General features: G+C 25.9%; 1 protein-coding gene across 7 annotated transcripts in view; it reads left to right on the plus strand.

Moving 5' to 3' along the window:
* Nucleotides 1–22,463, plus strand: part of LOC129958375 (inositol 1,4,5-triphosphate receptor associated 1-like) — a 135,076-nt gene that overhangs the window by 25,871 nt on the left and 86,742 nt on the right. For 5 of the 7 annotated variants that reach the window (XM_056070822.1, XM_056070824.1, XM_056070826.1 and 2 more), the window contains exons 1-6: nt 4,391–5,397; nt 5,527–5,567; nt 11,050–11,099; nt 13,484–13,543; nt 13,628–13,723; nt 15,683–15,749. In XM_056070822.1, coding sequence (XP_055926797.1) covers nt 5,339–5,397; nt 5,527–5,567; nt 11,050–11,099; nt 13,484–13,543; nt 13,628–13,723; nt 15,683–15,749 — 373 coding nt within the window. In that variant the 5' untranslated portion in view covers nt 4,391–5,338. Of the gene's footprint in view, nt 1–4,390; nt 5,398–5,526; nt 5,568–11,049; nt 11,100–13,483; nt 13,544–13,627; nt 13,724–15,682; nt 15,750–22,463 lie in introns of those variants that run through there. The other 2 variants (XM_056070823.1, XM_056070825.1) reach the window with 2 other exon arrangements.

Consider the following 22,463-nt stretch of genomic DNA (forward strand, 5'->3'; position numbering starts at 1 on the left):
AGCTGGCATCCCCTCCACTTCCACGCCACACTAGCGCAAGGACTCTCATTTTGCAGGGTAAAGTGTTTAAACGATTCACAGGTTTTCTCCAAACTTCCACACCACATCAACGAGAGAATATTTCACCCACGACAGATTTAATTTGTGCCAAGTCCAGATACATGACAGACATCTTTGTTGAAATCGGTTTCGAACTTACGACCCTTTTATCCCTAGACTCTTTCAACAATCCTCTATGGCCCACCAGAAATCCATATACTTTATGTGTTTTTTTAAACTCTTGAATTGACAAAGACTTCAAAAATTTGCAGGTACTGTTTGCATTTCTTAACTTTTTTTTTTTTAATTTGGTATAAAATCTCACTTTTTCTAGACGAAATTTTCACATTCTATTAAGGTTAGCTGAAACCTACCTCCTTTCAGTTACATTACATGAACCACTGTTATCACTTATAAAAACGTTGAAACTGGTGAGAAACAAATAATTTTCAAACATTTTTATTAAATTTCATTTTTCTTTTTTTCATGTTTGTAAAGATAAAATTTGGTAATTGATTTTTTGCTTACTTCTTGATGAGCTAAAGCTTTGAAATATTGTACATTCATTATTTTAAAATTTTCTGATTTCTTTTAACTGTTAATAGACTGATTTAGTTATATTTTAACTACATGCCAGTGTCCCCATCTAATATAATATCTGAGAAAAACTGATTTCAAGATTACATTGTATTTGGAATAATGAATTATGTATTAACGTCAAAAAAGTCGAAAATAATAATAATCGGAACAATTCTACATTTTTTTACATACAATAACTTTACATTTTACATAATGGAACAATTCTACAATTCTGCATAAAAGTTCATTTTTAAAACCTGTGTTTATTAAATATTTTAGTAATGTTTGATTTCCAATTACTTCCTTATTCATCATGACTACAATGATGAATATATTCTATATACAAATGGAAATAATAAATAAATAGAGTACAGGTTCAATTATTAAAAGCCCAATTATTCGTATCTCCAATTATCTGTATCCATTACGAGAGAGGAGGAATGAAAAATATGAAACAACTGAATTGTGAAAATAACTGTGGGAATACTCTCAGTTATCTTGCCTACCCCTACCTAAGGAAACTGATTTTATGAACAAAAATAGGGTACCTACACATTGTATATTCCATACATATTTTTAATATGTATGCATGCATATAATTAACCTCTATGCATAATTTAATTTGAGGTTTATTTTTTTTATAAATTAAAAAGAATTTACAGCATTACGTATATAAAATCTGATTTCATGAATTAAAGTCAAGTTTTTCTTACTTTTTAATTTAATTTTCCGATTCTTTCTAATCATCCGAATTTCCACATATTCGAGTTGATCAGTACCCATTTAATTCAGATAGTTGAAAACTCAACTATACCAGTAAAAATTAGTTCTATAAATATTTGTGCATATAACTTATGATAAAATCTTCTTTCATATTAAGATAATTTGAGGCGAAAACTGTTTTGCATAGGAATAAGCATGTCACTTGTTCATGCAAAAATATAAATTATATCTAGATTCGAGGAAATGCAAGACAGAACTAAGGTGAAACCATTTCGGAATAAGCCTATATTGAGAACAAAAGGAGTACATTCTTTGTACTTTCCTTGAAAATTCTCTTAATTAATGAAAGTGAAGTTCCTATTGGCTTTCGCTTAAGACGAATGTGAGCACAAAGCTCGGAAATGGTTTCTTAAAACAAATGTCACTAATTTATAATCTCAGTTTCCATTCATAAGACAACACTTTATAATTACCAAGTATTGTCATTAGGTATATAGAGAATTGATTTTCAAGCTAAATTTATATCTGATACCTTATATTAATTAAAATTTTACTGTAAACACAAATTGAAACAGTATGGGAAAATTAAATTGGTGGTTGGTCCTAAACGTACGGTGAATTCTCATATTTTAAACACTTTACTTTTACCACTGATTGAGAAAACAAGACAAGATTTTATTGTAAGATACTGAGAATGGTTCTTAAATTATCGCCGATTTTGGAGGAATTTTTAACCTGTCATATTTTATTTATTTAAAAAATTCTTTTATTTCTCTGTATTTTGGGAATTTTTATCTGAATTGCTATTTTATATCATGCAGGTGAGAAGGTTTGCATACCTCGTAATATCAGTTATTTCTTAATTTCAACGTAGTAAAATATTACACTAGATCTAATATAATTTTTGCTCCTGTCAGTTCTGTTCATTGCGATAGCTAATAATCTTTTAAAAAGGGTTTCTTAAAATGTTGGATTCTCGATAATATTTCGGAAAAAATTCTATCCCAAACATAAAGTCAGACAATGAAAAAAAAAATATATGCAATAATTAATAAAAAAAAAAAGAAAGAAACTGGACTTAAAAGTAATTTTGAAAAAAAATTAAATTTATTAAAAAATTAAATTAATTAATTTATTAAAAATTAAATTAATTAAAAACTAATTTTTTTTCATTTCACTTTTCAATCAGATTTTTTATCAAATTTCTATTTCCTTTACTTGTATGGTTTCGTGTTATTCATATATAAAAATAATTACAAGGCTCTAAACATCATCTTGCATGAAATAATTCTTAAATAAAAAGTAAAATAAATTATTGAACCTAAGTGTGTGCGTGTGTTTTAAAGTCATATATGTATTTTGGATAAATTCTTTATTCCATTCGATACGTAGCAATGATTTATACAATATTTTTATGCAAATGCAAGGCATTTTATGCATAGCATTATTTTGAAATCAATAAATTTGAAAATACTTTGAAATCATATATAAAACCATTGTAATTCATTTCTGTGTTCATTATAGAATTCTCACTGGAAATTGCTAAAATTTTGCTTATTATCATATTTAGTTTTTCAACAAAAAACAAAGGGAAACAATTGTGCTTCATATTCTTTGTTAAGTTTTTCTAAAAATATCATATGATTACGCTTATTTAAACTATACTTCCGACTCCTAGAATAAAATAATAATAATCAATAAAATAATAATAGACAACTGACTACGGGCCTTTAAACTTCGTGTGTGGGGAAGTGGAATGGGGGGGCAAGGCCTCGAACTTTTTTATTATTATTATTTGGCACATAATTTAATTCCCTGCTTCCATAGATTTAGAACCAATAATTTGGAACGTATTCAAATAATAATCAATTCTCGTTTAAATTTCAGAAAAATATTCCTACAAATATTTTTAGAGATTTCTTTTTCCTTGTTTCCAGACCAACTTAGTCTTAAAAAAAATTCTGAAAACTGCTTTTAAATTAATTTTTTATATATGAAATACTGAAACCAACTTTCTTGAAAATAACGATCGTTTAGATGTTTTGGCATATTAGCTGCTTGAATTCTGCTTATATAGACATATATATATAAAAAATGGTCTCAGAAGCTAGGAAAGGGACTCCACAACTTGTATCGCCAATAAGTTTCAACAAGTCTTAAACCGGCCCTGACAATTACTTCCTAGCGCGGCGAATTTGATTTCAGCACTGAGAACTTCAGTGTCATGCATGGTTTTTTTATAAACAAGTTCCAAGTTTAGCGCGCCTTCCAATATCATGAGTTACTCGCCAAGTAGAAATTTGGCGATGTTATAAAACAAGCCTTAATAGAAGAACTTTGGCGACTACGAGAGATGAGCAACTTAGGGAATATATTAAAAAGAAAGGGAGAGAGTAAAACCTTTTTTGAAGAAAATTGCCAAATCGGCAGAGTAATAGTGAACGATGGCATGTTTCAGAAGTTGAATGATTTTTTTTTTTTATTTTGATTCAGTATACACTGAGGTTACTGAACAGTATGTGGATCTAAACAGAAACAGGTGTTTATTTTTTTTTCTCACCATGCTCTGGTCATTTCTTTAAAAAAGGTAAGATTTGCTTATAAAAACCATATTAAAATAACTATTTTGTTAAATTTAAGCCGTATCTGTAGTTTTTCTCCTTGTAGCTTTATAAAATTTTATTTTATTGATTCGACGAGGAGATTTTTCGGATGACAATTTAAAATTTCATTAATTTGCCGGAATTTTTCAGAATGCACTTCACTTAATTGTATTAACAGAAATAATGTTAAATATTTTTCATGAATAAGCAGTGAGGTGCGATAGAAAAATCGATAATGTAAAATTTAAGTGAATGAATTTCAAATACTACTTATAAAATTTTCAAATTCACTGTTGTTTTCTGTAATTTTAAGCATAAATATTTTATGTAAAACGATATCAAATATGTGCACATCCCCTCTTTTCATCCACCACCGAATCTATGCTCCCTACTCTCTTCAGGATCGGTCCAGTATTGATTTTTCTGAATGCGGATGCCTAGCTCTTCTGATGTTGCGATGTCGGAGCGAGATGGTTTGATCCTTCATTTGATCCTACTTTCAAGATCTTGTTTATGTTGTTATATGCCTAATAATTTTATAATTCACGTTTAAGGAAAAAACAATCCATTTGAGCTTTCCATCATCCTTTCATAATTCAGAATTTTTGATTGTTTACTTAAATTTCGCCTTGTTTACGATTCATAGATCTTAGATTAGTGTCGTCGAAATCTTAAGTTCTTTCTTTAATTTTATAATTTCAGAAAAGAATTTTATGTATAAATATGCTCTCTTGGAGTTATCTTTTCTATCATATAATCAATTCAATTTAATCAAGTTTGCATTTATAAATATAAATGTCTGATTTGAGAAATATGTAGTTTTTTTATATTTTAATTGCTAAGATGCTTGTTAATTGCAATATTTCTTTTAAGTATGTTATGCTTTGTTTGGGCAGATTTTTAGTTTCCAAATTTAAGTATGAAATCTTAGCATTTGAATAATAAATGCTTTATATATCTGAAGGAAAAGGAAAGTGTAAAAAAATGCAAAATAGAAGACGGGCAACATTCCATTCTTTAAATCATATTGGTGTACATTTAGAATTTCGGTGGAAAATTAAGCTGTATATTTCTACTTGCTAATAATATATAAAACTCATAAAATATCTCAAGGTTATGTGATAATTATTTTAGAAAATAATTTGAAAAATGATTCATTAGGAGATTTATTCATTTAAGAAATTCTCATTTGATTCAGTAGTGAAATAATGAGCTGTTCTTCTCCTTTTAAAATAATTAAATAAATTTTGTCTTAAATGTGTGTTTAGTTTTCTTGCTTTTCTGATGAAACACTGGAAATTAAGAAAAATATAGAGAAAAGGAATATTCAATCACAGTTGATAACAATTAGTAAAGTTTGTTTTCAAACTATTTAATATAATAAATATTTAAATATGGGAAGCTGTGTATCTCATTGTTCTCGACAAGATGTTGTTCATCAACAGACTGGCAGGTTAGTTCTTTTTCTTCTAAATATAAAGTATTGAAGATCTATCTTGAACTTATATTCAGATAAAAATGTTATTAAAATAATTGTCATAGTCTTTATTGTATTATTAAGAATATTTCTTTTTATTTTTAGAGTTATAACTGACTCTCAGAAGTCCATCGAAGTAACATCAGGTAAGTTATGTCAAAAAATTGTTGTGAATGTGTGAACATTTATATTTATTAATTATTTTTAATTAACTGAAATATATTTTTACTTTTGCTATTTCATATATTCAATTTTTAAACTATAATATAAATTCTTTTAAAATCTATTATGCAGTTTTTAATTTATAATTATCATTTAATTGTGTTCAAGCATTGTTAAATAAGTTATAATTATTTATAACCATTTTATCTGAAAATTAATCTTTAAATTGATTTTATTTTATTAATTTTCATCTAGAATATGCAATTATTATTCCACACTTATTAATGTTTTATGTTTTGGAATTATGATGCATATATGAAAAAGTTAAATTTTGTAATTGAAAAACGAATTTGCAATTTGCTTATCTTACTAAGAAATCTTCATTATCTTCTACTAATCAGTAATATGTGTCGAAAATAAATGCACATTCTTTTAAGAAAAACATTTAAATGGAAATGAATGCATATAATGTTTAACAAATTATAACATTAACATTAACTCCTTAACTAATTATGAATTTATTAATTTTTGAATTGAATCATATTATATTAAAGAGATCAAATATTTTCCATTGATATTTCATTGCAGAATTTTTTTTTTAATTGGTCTAATTTCTCCCTTATGTTAAATGTTCATGGTTGATCATGATAGGCAAGCATACAGTATGCTCAGAAACAATTTATAATAATGTTCTGATCTGTTCATAATAACCAATTCAGAGAAATAGAATGTAAATAGCGAATATTGCAGCTAATAATTAATGTATAGTCATCTATAGTCATGAAGTAAATGTTTGTATTAAAATGTTTGTATAGCATGTATAGCATGGTGTTCCAAATTCTAAGAAATTACCAACTTTGCTATAAATATATATAACAAATTCTAATATATATATATATATATATATATATATATATATATATATATATATATATATATATATATATATATATATATACTAGAAAACAAAGCATTAAAGATCTCAAAATGTCATTATTACATTTTAAAGATTTTGTGATATAAAATTACTAGTTAGAATTTCATTTGTAAATCATTCTTGATAGAAAAAATCGTAATTTTAAAGTACTTTATTCTAGAATTTGAATGCTATCTTTCATTATCTTCTACTAACCATCTTATGCAAACCATCAGTTAAATTAAAATACATTGTACCCATAATTTAGTTATAATATTAGAGGTAGAAACATTTCATGGAATCTTGTACCATAATTGCTCTCATTTTTTGATATATTTTCAAAAAAATTGTTGAGTTGATAATTCATTTACAAAAATTTATCCCCCCCCCTGAATTTTCTTAAATTAATAAAATACCATTTGATTGCTAGTGAATGAACAAAATGATTCATGATTTCTTTGTATAAAAAGATAAAATTTTCTGGGTTTTCATATTTAGCCATACAATCTTATTAGCTGGAGGTGAAATAATAAGAGTTTTAGAATTCACAGGATCAATGATCTTCCAATTCTTTGAAATGACAGGGTGTAAATTGATTTGTACTAAAGTGTTATATTAATTAGCAATTTTTATTTAAAAGTGTTGTAACTATATAAAATAATTGATATAAACAAGGAACCAGTCTTCCAGCTCTAAAAACTGGTTCAATATTACCAATTTTTATTTTCCACAAAAGTTTGCAATCCCTAGATGTATCATCATTGATCTATCCTCTACTTTATATTTTTGCATTAAACTTTTCGTTATTGTGCATTCTCTATGTGGAAAAACAATGAAGAGTATGTCAGCCCCAATCACTATGCTAATTTCAGTAGTTTTTATTAAATATGTAAGCTCATTATACTGAAATACATCAGCAGTCATTGCCTGCCCTATATCAAACTTGATATATATGAAAAACTTGTATGATTAATTTTCTGCTAGGTGTTACACCCTAATCAGTTATCAGGATGATCTAATTATATTGAGATTAGGTTTTTACATTTTGCTCATGAAAGTATGCTTCATGCCATATTAAGCTTAGGTAATTGTTGCAATATGAATGGCATCCTGAAAAATACTGTCTCTTGTAAAAAAAAAAAAAAAAAAAAAAAAAAGTGTTTTCTGAAAATAAATTAATTTTTGGTGCAGAACATTTTAACATTCTCACTGTTGATTAAAATTACAATAAAGCTTTTTAGAAAAACAAGATTATAATAGATATTATGAGGCACTGTGGGTCATATGTATAAATGTTGTTTAGATATTGTTCTAGATTTAAAATAGAACATTTTAGAAACAGAGTCATCTTGTGTTGTGTTCTATTCTTAGAAAAAGTATGAATGAAAATTTTGTATATTATAGCTTTCTCACATTCCCAAACTGGGTTTGTATTCAGCATGTACATGATACTATATTAAACACTTTTCATTTTTATTTGCTACAAACAACTAGGAAATTTCTAATCTGTCCTGAATAATGTATTTGTGTAACTTCCTCTATACTGCAGTGATGACAATTAATAGAGTTGTATAAATCCTATATTGCATCCAGAAGGATTTTTTGGCATGTTTCTTCCAATATATTAATTATACATACATTAAGGCATATAATGCACACTTTATGGGCAGATGCTGGTCTTGCTGACATTATCTCATTCAGTGCAATATTAAAACTAGTAATATTAGTACATTTGTTTAATTACTCTATCTTATCAGTTTTTTTCTTTCTTTTACTTGTCTATTTTGTAAGAAATATTGTTAGCAAACTTTTTTTATGGTATCTAATGAAAATTTCAATTTTGGGAGTATTTTTTAAGAGAAAATCCAAGTACCTATCAACCAATAGTTGCTTTTCAGAGAGTATACAACGTCTAATATTTTATGCATATAGTTTTTTTTTTATTATTATTATTGCAGTAAAGTTTGTTTATTAGATGTTTGAGAACAGAATGTACATAATTATGAAATGAATAAATTAAAGGTTTAATGGCTAAAAATAAAATAGTTGCATGCAACCTATTTATTGCATGCACAAATGGACAACTTATATAAATACATGATCTATACCAGCCATATGATCTGTTGTGATCTGCTGAATATGAAATTGAATATTATTCTTTTTTTTTTATGTAGATGATATTTCAAAGAATTTTTATTGAAAATTATCAGAAACAACAACTTTATGAATAAAATAAAAATGAACTACTACCTTTTTTATTTATTTATTGCATTAGAAATAGTCTGGCTTACATTTCTTACATTCTTCTCTGCACATATTAAATTCTTGTGGCAGTGAAAGCAATGGATAGGCAAGTTTAAGCCTCAGAACAATATACATGATCTACATTAGAGAAATTTTGTTCCCAGTTTTTAAATAATTACAGTAACTGCTTTCATTATTAAGGAAATTCTCATTGTTTTAAAAAATGACACCCTCTTCTCTATCTCTCTTAAAATTTGTATGTTATACGAAATGTAAATCACACTATTTGAGGTAAATATATTGAGAAATATAAATTACACTATTTCCTGTGCAAAACATCTGATAGTAGTTAATTTCAATTTTTCATTTATAAAGTTGTACGTTATTGATAAAAAAAAATTTTTTTAACCAGACTTCATTTTTTTCTCTTGTTGTATATTATATGTTGATGAAATGGCAATTTACTAATTTTGAAAATTTATTCTTGTGATTTCCTGTAAGATTTCCAGTTAGTATGTAATGAAAAAAAGTAAGTTACTGATTTACTATAAAATTTCCAGAAAATATGTATTAAAAAGAAGTAAATTATTGATTTTATAGCAATAAAGAATAGTATTTTATAGCAATAAAATTTTCTGAAAATATATAAAGAAGAAAGTAAATCTATAGTTGTTCAAATATTAAATTTGTATTATAAAAATATTGCAGTATATCTGCTTTATACTCTTTTAGTTGTTGCATTATCAGTTAGTATGAAATATATCTGTTGTGTATATGTTAAATTTCTAATTAGCTTTAAAGATTTGATGGCATGAAAGAAAGTACTGCCTTCAGTATCAGATTATCTCATTTTAAATATTTGAAGTCACTACTGTTCTACAATATTTGTTTAAGTAGAGCATATTAAATTTTTTACTTTGAGTCAAACTTTCCACTATTATGGTGTGGAAATTTTGAACTGAGTATCAGGTCAAATATGGCTTTCCTCATTGAACCACATCTCAAAATTTTGAGTTCTATTCTTAATAGCCCCCTTTCATGTAGCTTCAAAAAATCATAAAACTCTTTTACAAATTAATTTGTTCAAGTTGTTTGCCTTTCAGATTTATTTAAAATTCAAGATTTCATTTTTCTTAAAATATATAGGTGGAAACATTGAACCAATCCTGTATTTAAGTATTGAAGCTATTTGATTTTTATGATATGTGCTGCATATCAACATTCATTTTGCAGTTTAAAAAACTGAGTCCTTATTATCAAATAAATCATCAGAGTATAGTTTCTGGCCTTTAGATTTTCCTCTTCATTTAGTTTTATTTTTTAATACATAATCTATTCTATGCATTTATTATATATTTATCAATTCTTCAATATTTGTTTTAAAAAGTTGATGTATAATTATCAATATATATAGAAATAGATAGATGGATATCAACTTTCTAAACATTAAATTTTCAAAAAATGAAAAGTACAAAGTAAAAGCATTTAGGCACAAATTTTATTAATTTAAAATTGAAATAGGTTGTCTTGAAAAAAAAAGATTAGATGCTGATTTTTGCAACTTCCTTTTCCTACACTTATTTGTATTAACTTTCTCTAAAATAAATATCGAATATTATCTGTAAAAGGCTCCCATCATCAAAGATATATTGTATAAGAAAGATATGTATATACTTATTGAAATAAAAAAACGGACTTAAAAAATTAGATAGTTTCTAAGTAAAAATTGAAATATTATTTAGAAAACACCATTTTATGCCATTTCTGAAGTAAAAATTTCTCAATTAGAGTAGGATATCGTAAAAGATAATAAGAAATGAATTAAGAATCCTTGAATTACCATTCCTTGATTTGGAGGTGTAAGGCTCATAAAAATGAAAAAAACACATTTCAAATATTTATGATTAATAGAGATGAGAAAATCTTTTGTGGTGTTGTATATGATGTCATTTAAAGCACCTGAGTCCTGTTAAGGATTATTTCTCTTTAAAGAAGTCATGATTTTATCAATAGTGTATATTATTTTTCAGTTTTAATGTTTTGTTGAACTTTAAATAATTTTGTTAGGTTATATATTCCAGCAATATTGTTAAGCTTATATTGTAACAGTGCCATGTCTCTTGTGTAACCTGCATTGAATTTTGAATTCTATAAATAATCATTGTTATTGATATATCTCACCCTCAATCCACATTACCATATGCTTTCATGCTGTGTTATGTACTTATTTGTGTTGACATTCCATTATTGTTAAAAATAAGTTAAAACCTTACAACTATTTTTGCATTTATACATTTTTTTTTAAGGTTCAGCATTACTTCCCAAATCACTGGCCGGAATTGGACCTGAAGGAAAGGTAACTATGAAAGAAAGGCATTGAATTTTAAAATGTTCATTTAAAAAAAAATTCACTCGTTAAAGCTTATTGTCTTTGTCTCCCGCTATGTGTTTTTTTTATCTATATCTAATTAATTTCTTAAAACATTTAGAACAATCATTCATTAAATGCTTGGTAGCAATTTGTTGCTTTATTGTTCAATAAAATTATGAAACTAAAAATAAAATATTACATTAAAATTACAAATAATTATTTACAAATAAAATATTGCATTGAAACTTTTAAGAAAACTGTGTGTTTCGTTTTTCACATTTATATGAATAAAAACTTACTTTCAGATTTATTCATAGAATAACAATTCATTTATTAGAAAAATGGTGTACATAAAGAAGTATGATCAATCCTCCGTAGATATAACTTTACAGGATATCCATTTTAATCGGGGCACGATAATTTTTAATTATCTACTTTCTAGAAATAATTTTCTGATCAATTAAACTCCTGCTTCATTTTAACTTCTATGAGTTGCATGGTCTATTATTTCCCCACAGTGACTAAATCGCTATGTCAGCAAACTCCTTTCTGAAACTGTATAAGTTTAAAATATTTCCTTGTGGTCTCTTCTGCCTACATCCTGTCTTCCTTTTCGGTTTGTTGCAATACGCTTGTCATGGCTTTAACATGGCAAAAGATAAAATGTAAGCTCTGTCCTTAAAATTGCGAAGAATAAAAATCATTAAAGATCTCCACTCCTGTTTTTTCAAAGAATGTTTTATAGACACATACATATTGTACTAACGATTTTTTTTTAAAGAAAAAAGCTTCCTTTTTTCTGTGACTAAAGTAGACTGAGTTATGAAGCTTTGTATTTAGACGATATAGATTTAAAATCATTTCAACGATCGCTTCGGGAAATATCGACTAATCAATAGGCAGCACTTATTCGCAATTGCCGATGATTTATCAAACATAATGAAATTCAAAGCTTCTTAACTCGGATAATTTTTGTCGCAGAAGTATGAAAATTTTGTTAGTGTATCAAAAATGTTTTACTAATTATGTTTATAATGTGGGTAATCTGTATAAAAATTTAAATTTCATAATTTTTTCTCAAACAACTTAAAATATAACTGTTTGTGTCATTTAGCAGGGTCGTAAGTACTTCTGGAGCAAAAAAATTGAAAACTGAACTTAGCCAACCATATTTGATAATTTCATTTTCAAAAAAAAAAAAAAAAATGTATAATTAGAAATAAAATTTATTTCCAGTTAAAAAAGAATGTATAAAATAACCTAAAAAATTAACCAGGATAAAATAATCTAATTTGCTCCCTAAAATTTAAAAATAGATTTATTATAATCCAAAATTTAAAAGTAAAATATATAATGAATAATTTGCTTGTAAATATTTTAATTAATTACATTTCTTGCTTTTCATATGATGCTCTGTACGATATCAAATAACTTCGTAATTCATTTTCTTCTTAACATTACAGGATTCAACAGGAATTAAAATTAACTTGTAATAGCAAACATCAAACAAAATTGTAGCGAAATTTTTTTTCATTTAATTTAAATGAATAAAACTATTTTAATTATTAACAGAATTATTAGTTGTAACCATAAAAAAGTGATCAAAGTTGGATGAAATGATAAAGAGGGGCACCCCATAAACTTTCATTGCCTCAGCACCCCCAAGTCTTCAGTTGCATCCTTATTATTTAAACCTTTTTTTCAATTGCAACTAAACATAATTTATAGGGTTTTTTTTAACTAATAACAAAATTAGAGCTTTTTTGAAAAATTATCCTTAAAAATCATATTATATATCAACAAACACAACTTTGCAGTTAACATTTTGAATTCTCAGTATTAATGATCAGAATTTTTAAAAAATCTTGAAATGCTTGTACTTTGAAAGCAAATAACAGGACACCTAACTTTTATTAAAGGACAAATTCTCATGGAAAAGTCTAATTTGCTGCATGTTGGCACAAGCTTGATATATATATGTGTACATATATTCCTTTTTTGCATTGAAGTGCTTGATTTCCTGCTTTTAAATGTTAAAGCTGTGGAAGCGCTACTACTCGTATAATTTTATAAAATATCTTTTATTTTTCATATGAATATTTTCTGCTATGTTTAAAATCTACTCTAAAAAGCATGATGAAGATAAATGCAGTTATTTCATTTATTTATTTTTATGTTTTCTGTGTTTGCCCTTTTGAAATCGCATAACTGCACACTAGCAAAATCTTGTGTGCATGTGTTTTCCATAAAATTGGTTGAAAATTTATCCGCTTCAAATACTTTTGCTTCTAAAGCAACTGAATGAAATTTGAAGTGTGTATTTATTATTGCAAATCTTTGTTTGAAAATTATTTCCTTGACTTTTTAAGGATTTGTCTGAAGACAATGACTCGGGAGATAAAACTGTTTTATCATCAGTGAAGCTTCTAGTAAGCTTTGCTCTTATATATTCCATTCTTTTTATATTCTTATGTACTTTTAAATGAATGTGAATTAACTGCATAACATTTTAGGTACCTGAATCAGGTGAAGTCAGAGATCAAATTAATGCGGAAATACGTGCTCTCAGAGAACAGTTAGTGCGAAGCCAGGTTTTATTTACATACTTGGTAAGGAAACCTTTATATTTCTTTTGTACATTTTTATAGTGTAGGTAATTTGTTTCAGTAATACAAATTTTTATGCGCATCATGCAAACATTTTAAGTTTCGCATTTAAAGAATGAGTCATTTTAATTATAATTAAAATTAAATTAGAATTGCCCTGTATTAAATTGTGGTTGAAATATAATTGTTAAATTTTATAAATTTAGTTTACAAGAAGAATTAAAACAGAAACAAATTTATTTGTTTTTATGTTTAAGTACCTTAAAAACAAATAATTTCAAAATTTATATAGGGATTTTGCTGCATTATTTCAGATTGTTGTTGTTTTTTAAATATATTTTTGAAATGATGTTCAACAAGTTAAATTTTGTCAGATCAGCAGAGCCCACTTGCATTTGTTAAGCATTCCTTATCTCTCCTAAAACTATTTAAAATTTCAAAACGCTTCAGTTATACTTTAAAACAACCTGGATATTTTATAGTCAGTACTGATTGCCATTTTCTTTATGTGGGTTATGGAAAATCGCTTAATAGTAACTTTTACATTACATTTCTTATTGAGCATAGTTTTTTCTTTCTTTTTTGACATTGTTGGAATTCTTCTTTTTCAACAGCATTAATTTTTTGTTGTAATTTGCAAACGAGAAAGTTAATTTACTACAACAAGAATTTATTATTTCAAAAAAATTCACTAATTAGGTGCATTTATTTATTTTTTTAAATTATTCAGAATAAAGTGAGCTAACGTGGTTATTCGGGATACAGTGAAATATTTTCAAGCTAACAGTAGAAGTAACAAAAAGATCTATAAAACTGGCATCTAATAGATCGTTCAAAACTTTTAGAAACTTTCTGTAAATTGTTTTATATATTTATAGAGTTTCGTTTTTAATTTTCTTTTTAGTATTTTATTGCATCACATTTAAATGAGTTGATATTCAGTATAAAACATGCCTTTTGTGCATAAGAACTTTATTGTTAGATTATTGATGCTATCAACATTTATTTGAATAATCTGAAATTATTTAATGAATATTAGACTATGCGACTGTAATGTAAATTACAAAATCTCATTAAACTTATTATTATTTCTATCTTGCTTAAATTTTATATAGAGACATTTTAAGATTTATAATTATTTCTCTATCAAACAGATGCTGCATATTATAAATTCTATTCTGGGTTCTGAAGTTAATATAATTTAATTGAATGTGTGTTATATCATCAGTAATATCAATTCAGTATAAACCAAAATCTATATAAAATAAGAGTCCATACTCTTCTTATATTTTGTTTCTTAGTAGCATGAATCCTTTTTCGGATTTATTTTGAGTGTGTTATAGAGTAATGTTTTGCATAAATTCAATTGACTTTCGAAAATAAATATTGTCATAATCTCGAAACATCTTTCATTTTTGTTAAAAACTGGCATCGAAATTCTCAAAAAGAAATTAATGAATTATTATATAAGTCTGAAAGTTTATTAATCATTAATAATATTTAATAAGGTGTTTTAAATATAATTACTTCTTAGGCTGTGTGCATTTTTTCTCGCATATTCTGTAATAAGGCAAATATTTACTAATATTTAAGCTTATAATACCTATAAACATTATACCCCATTCATTTTATGTAATCTACATTTTATCTGATTTATTCCTTAGCTTTTACTTAACTTTTAATTATTTAAAAATAAATTCTAATTTGAATTTATTAATTAAGGTATATTATTGAATTTGATTTTTAATATTGTGTAAAGAATATCTTTAAATATATCTATAGTTACCATAACTAAAATGTTTATCAACATAAAAATGAATGATATAACTGAATTAATCTGTTAAACAGTCTGTTTTTTTAGGAGTTGCAAAGATTTATTATTTAGAAACTCGTACAAAATGAAGATTTTTAATGTTCGTTTGATTATTAAATAGTTTACTGTCATATATTATTTCATTTCAGTTAAAGAATACTTCCGAAAATGCTAAGAGCCCAGATGGAAAAAAGGAACTTTGCACACTTCTTGAAGGTACGTGTGTATTAAAATGTCATAATATGAAAGCTTTCTCTTTTATTTTATTTCATTGTTTACTTGGTTGAGACATTTCTGAATTAAACAGAAATACCAAGAAATAGGAACCATGAGACTGGGATTGTTTTAAATTTGAATGCTGTGTACGTCAATAAATGTAATTCAGTGTTGTTGTTTTTTTTGGTAAGGTATTTTTTATGAATTAAATTATATAACTAGCACTTGAATATTATCAAAATACTCCTATTCCCTTTTTTATTCCTAATTTTTTTTCCCTAAGTTCCAAAATGCAAGAAATTTGGTATTATAGTTATGAATGAAAAAGAAAAAAAACATGCATTAAACTATCATTTCCCATTTTTATAGTTTAAAGTATAATCAATTAAATTAATTGCTTTGAAATTTAATCATAAATGTAGAATTTGTTTATGTTAAGAAATTGATGTGCATCCCACAGTACCATTATAGGCTTTGTTCCATTTGTGCTGTAAAAAATTATTATAGAACATTACTGTGTAATTTCAAAAAGAAATTCTTATAATTTATGAATCTTCATTATATTTTCATTCCAGAAAATTGTTGTAAGATTCAGGAAAATATAGCATTTCTTCCTAATGTAAATCCATTGAAAATGGTAAATCCACTCTGCAGGAAACATTTTTGGACTGTTGCTTGCTTTATTTAGAGACATATAATGCATATTATAATGAATGTATGTATAAAATGTTGCTGACAAAATATTTTAAGGTATGGAGAAAAAATTTTTAGGAATTACTATCATGGAAATATAGATCCATTGAATTATAGAAGTGAAATGTCGCGATAAAGATATTATTTATTAGCAGGGGAGAGTTTGGGAGGAATGGGGCAGATTTCACAAAAAAAATTTTTTACTTCATTAGTTTAGACTTACTAAGAGTGCGGTTTATAAGAATCTAATGGCATGTTCTTTAATTTATTCTTAAAAAATACAATAATGGCAAAAGGCAAACAATTAGCTTTTATTTGCATATTTTAAAATTGTAACATTTTTGTCCCACACTTCCCTTCTGGGAAGTATGGGACACACATGAGGGAGGAATGGGACAAGGTTTGAGAAAATTAAAATTAATAAAGTATTTTGATATCCTTTTCATTTAATGATTTATAGTTTGGGACATGCCAAACAAGAATTGGTTTTGAAATCTTCATTGGTGCTGTCACATTGTGAAAACTTTTATTTTCTTTTACAACCATTCCCACTGATTGCAATGTATTATTATTTAATACTAGCTGCCTTTGGTGACCAGCCGGTTCGCCTATCTTAATGTCCGTTTAAATTTTAATAATTAAATATTTTACTCAATTCCTACTTTAATAGATTCTTCATCAAAATATTTTAAAACTTTAAATTTTGCTAGTCACATAATTCACTCATAATATCATAATACTAGCCGCCTTCAGTCATAACGTAATATGTATTTCTCTAATTTTCTGTTAGCTCCCGTATAATTTATGCTTTAAATTAAAGTAGAAAGAATTAATCTGCAATTAATATAATAATATTTTTTACTGAAACAAAGCATTTTTTTAATAATATGATTACTGATAACAGAGTCACTGAGCGTTTAAACTTTATGGGCACTAAAGAATATCTTTCTTAATTAATGTTATATCTCAAGAATTTGTCAACAAAATTTTCTCAGATTCATCCTGAACAGATCGATTAATTAACAATGTTTAATTTTAAATGCATCAAACACTAAGAAAATAAAATGAATCGTTTAAAATAATCGGTCGAAAATAGGTTTAAAAAACTACTTAAAAAACGATGTACTTAAAACTATAAGCATTTACAAAAAATATATAACTAACATAAATACAATTTAATTACAAAAGCATGCAACTAACCTAAAAATAATTTAAATCAAGAATCATCCGTTGATAATATTGTCAACAATCAGAACACAATGCGCATGCGTGAATTTTCAACGCCAGTTACGGTAACGCAAATGCGGGAATTTCTCTACGCCAGTTGGGGTAACGCTATGCAGATTAGTAATTTTTAATTTCCTGTATTCTGTGTTATTTTAATTCAAAAGTACTTCAGAATGAATCTGAAAGATCGATTAATTAACCATGTTTAATTTTAAATGCATAAAACAATAAGAAAATAAATAAAAGTTTGAAATAATCGGTCGAAAAATGTTAACCTTAGCCTCATTACTGTTGGGAAAAAAAGAAAAAAAAAACTGAAGCCTTACTCATTTGGCGTTGGAGAAAATGAAAAGATTTTTTGGCGGGAAAGTTAGTTTTTAATTAATAATTAAAATTCTAATTAAAAATTCAAAAAAGGGACCCCAGATGCACGTTCCCGACCTCTAAGGTATACATGTACCAAATTTGGTAGCTGTAGGTCAAACGTTCTGGCCTGTACAGCGCCAACACACACACATTGAGCTTTATGTAAGTGTATATATATATATATATATATATATATATATATTTCTAGATGCTTTTTCTTCTATATTCGTGACATTTTTATATAAAAAAAAGATAAAAATATAAATTTTTTAATCTAGGGTAACAAAAATTTTAAATAACCTTCATAACATAGTTTCATTTTTTTCATTAATTATTATTTATTATATTCCTTATAGTTATATTTACAGTAAAATTTCCCTTAACAGAAATTAAATGGTTGACATGATTTTAAGAAGAAATTTTTTTTTTAATGTAAAATGACACAGAATGATTGTAGTATGAATTCATACTTTATGTGATACAATTATTAACAAAAAATAAAGAATAATAAAACATGGTTAAAGACACTGATGTCCTTAAGTAAATTTTTGAAAAAAAAGTTGAAATTTATTTTTAGTTTTGGCTAATGGAAGTCCAGCTTTTTTATTAATCTACACTATTGATTTATATTATTTAAAATATATGTGTGTGTGTGTGTGTGTGTGTGTGTGTGTGTGTGTGTGTGTGTGTGTGTGTGTGTGTGTGTGTGTGTGTGTGTGTGTGTGTGTGTGATAATGTATACTAATATATTTTAATAAATTTAAAATCATCAACCTGCTATTGTATTGTAACATGCCAACAACTAATTTTATTAATCAACATTAAGAAAAATTAAAAACTTTAATCGTTAGCATATTTAGCTATTTAGAAAATATATTGAAATGTAATCGAGCATGTCCCATTCCTTCCACTGCAGAATTTTTTTTTTAAATGTGTATCATAGAAAGCAGGCTACATTTAAACTCAATTTGACTGTTAGTTTATAAACACTATATATTTGAGTTTATTATACATTTAAAATATTTTTATTTTGAAAACAATAAGATTGAAAAAAAAATAAGAAGAATTTGTGTTTACTTCTGAGACATTCAAATCATATTTTCTGTTTTAAACACAAATAGTATTATAACTAGTCTAATAATTAGGATCAAACATGGTTCTGTATTAGCACTTTCTAATGTAGAAATTAGAAATAGATTCTAATCGTTTATTTAAATTTAAGTGCACTTGTCCTCAACTGCAAAAACTGCTTAAAACTAAATCTTTTCATCTATTTATTTTTTGAGGAGGCCAGCATTTTTTTTTTTTTTTTTTTTCGTTTAATGCTCACGTGGACGAGGATGCATAATAGAGTACAGACAGACTGAATTCCTCTTGATGATCACCTAAAATTTAATACATATCCACAATTGTGTAAAGGCCCAGTATCGAATTTTATTCCTAAAACTAATTCATTTTTTGAATCGTCATTTTCATGTACACATGGATTGACTAGCCTAATTTCATATTTAATTTTTCAAAGGGTAGGAGTTAACTCCAGAATCTCTGAAACGTATGTACCTCAAAATCTAAAAATCGAGCATTTTGGCAGTGACAATATATAATACGAAAGAAGAAAAATTATTAATTTATGGCCATGTTTCTTATCATTTTTTTTTTACTTGCAAAGCCTTTGATCTATCATCACTGCTTCATATAGCCCGACCCAACCTTATTATTTGTAATTACTAACATCTGCGTACATGTGCAGCAAAAAAATTATAATACAGAGACATTTTATTTTTTACCATTATATAAAAATTGTGTATATTCATAATTGTACACATGTAATTATTTTTTTAAATATGTAAGCAGATTTAATGAAATACTTGAAGCCACTTTGTGTAAGGATTATTGAAATGTATATATTATTGGCAGGTGTCGATCGACGTCATATCTGATAAGTATTGATCCTGCAGATAAAATACATATATGAACTGAATTTAAAACATTCATATCTTTCTAAATTAAAATTTTATTTATCTGTTTTGAATTTTCATAAAGAAATATAGTTTGTATGCGAAAGACCAGTTATTAAAACAGTTCTTATCTTTTCTGTTATGTTCAATCTATCAATTATTTTTTCCGTTAACCTCTGAAACCATTTCACATACACTTGGAGGTACGCGTACTGTAGGTTCAGAAACGTTTATTTGTTTATTATATTTTTCTGTAGATATGCTATGCGTATTCATTGTGTATGCACTTGTTGAAGCTCTTTCTGAAATTGTATTCATTTAAAATTTTCTACACTTTATTCTCAGTGGATGATGGAATATGTGTCATTAGAAATGTCATAATCAATGTATTTGATGAAATTGTGTTTTTTGATACTACTCGCGTTTTTCTAAAGTCAGAATTTATTCAGGGCCTTAACTAAGATCATGCAGGATAAAACCGGGACTACTGAGGAAATGCATCTTCTCTCAGATTTTTTAAGATGTCTTTTCAAAAACTCTTGAAAAAATATTATTTTGAATTGAAGAAAGTGTTATTCAAATTTGTCTACAATAATTTTAATGGATTTTTGTATTTATCATTAAATATTTCTTCATTTTATCATATACTTTATTTTCTAATTCATTTATATCCAAATTTCACTCAAAAAAAATTGCGGTTGAAAAACACTTAAAAACTTTTTTCCTAGCGTCGATAGTTTTGCCAATATTTGAATAGTAAAAATACTGCAATATTTTTATTATTCAGAAGTAGGGCTGTGACTATTTTCGATTTGTAGAAAAAAATCGATTTTTCGATGTCAGTTTTCGAAAAATATCGATCTATCGATATCATGATCACGATAGAATAAATCGATATTCACAAATAATTTTCGATTTCGCTTTTGTTACCGTTTAATGTTTATTTTTGTTACTGTTCATTCTTATTGACCTTCAAACATAATTTTTGTTCATATTTCTATAAATACTGTCATATTCTAATATATAAAAACCGCTTTCGCCTGGTGACTGAATTGCTTAAACTAATTTGAATACTCGATCAGTCTTGATCGAACTTCCAATACTTATCGAATTTTTTATTCATGTTGAATTTTTTATACATAACGGATTCCAATACTTATCCAATTTTCGAAATATGTTGTATTTTCCATACTTATCGAATTTCGGGTAATTTCGTGATTTCGATAGTGATCGAATTTACATGAGTATTGACAATCAGTCCTGGCAATGTTTTACAAATATTTTTGGAGGATTTCAAGGCGTTGTTTTGTATATCGATGGAAAATATGTGTTGCTCTTGTTTTCTTTTCTTTTTAATCCGCATGCTTTTCTGCAGCATGCGCTTTTGTATTTCTAAATGTTTATAATTTTTCTTGTTTTATATCTTTAAAAAATGCTCTTTTCCAATTTCCTTATATATTTTTTATTACAATATATTGTTATTTTTTATTTAAGATAAAAATTATTTTAATGAATAATTTTTATTACACCAATTTATTTTATTTTATGCGATTAGATTATATGTTGCCCTTTTTTCAAATGTTCACGCAGTTTAAAAGAGCTTTTCTTTTATATATATATTCTTTTTTATTTTCAAATAAACATTATTTCGAATTGATTTAAAAATTCCTGCATTCAATTGACTTAAGAAATTTTTTTGTGAAATTATTATTTTTCTGTTTCTAATGTAAGAATATTTTAGTGCAGATTTTTTAATCTTTTAACTGTTTTTATATAATACTTTTTTCAACCCCCCACCCCCTTCATTTTAATTTTTCATGTTTTATTTTAATTTTAATATTTTTATTTCATTTGAAATTTTATAACATGACAAAATTTTTATAGTATACTTAAAAATAAAAGATAATTAGCCAGAATTTTAATATTCAGAAACATAGAGTAGTACTTGAACATTGGTTTTTTTTTTTTTTTTTATTCAGTTTATATTAATGATTATATATAATGGCATATTTTTCTTTTATTTGAACATGATCAGGACCTTTTCTAAATTTTTTAATGTATTGCATCATTTTTCCGTAAATAAGTTTACTCTCCATAACATTTGTTATTAATGTTTTACTCATTTCGGAATTACTATTTTTCGTCTCTTTGAATTTTGAAATAGTAAATTGAATGATTAATTTTAGTTATATAATACACCTATTGTTAAAATTCTAGCGCATGATTAAATTAAAGCTGGCAATAATACTATTAAAATAAGAATAAAAATTTATGTAATTCATATGCAAAATTAATTTCTCAAGAGATCAGATTTTGAATTCATTATTTATTAAAACTACTTAATTTTACTTATTAAAGGCATTATTATGTCGTTTTCCTTTTTTTTTTTTTAATGAAGAATAAAAGAAACTGAAGTTTATTTAAGTCATCAGTAAAAAGAGCAAAAGTTTGAAAATTATTATAATGAAAA

Source organism: Argiope bruennichi, chromosome X1, assembly GCF_947563725.1.
Source record: "Argiope bruennichi chromosome X1, qqArgBrue1.1, whole genome shotgun sequence".
Classification (NCBI taxonomy): Eukaryota; Metazoa; Arthropoda; class Arachnida; order Araneae; family Araneidae; genus Argiope; species Argiope bruennichi.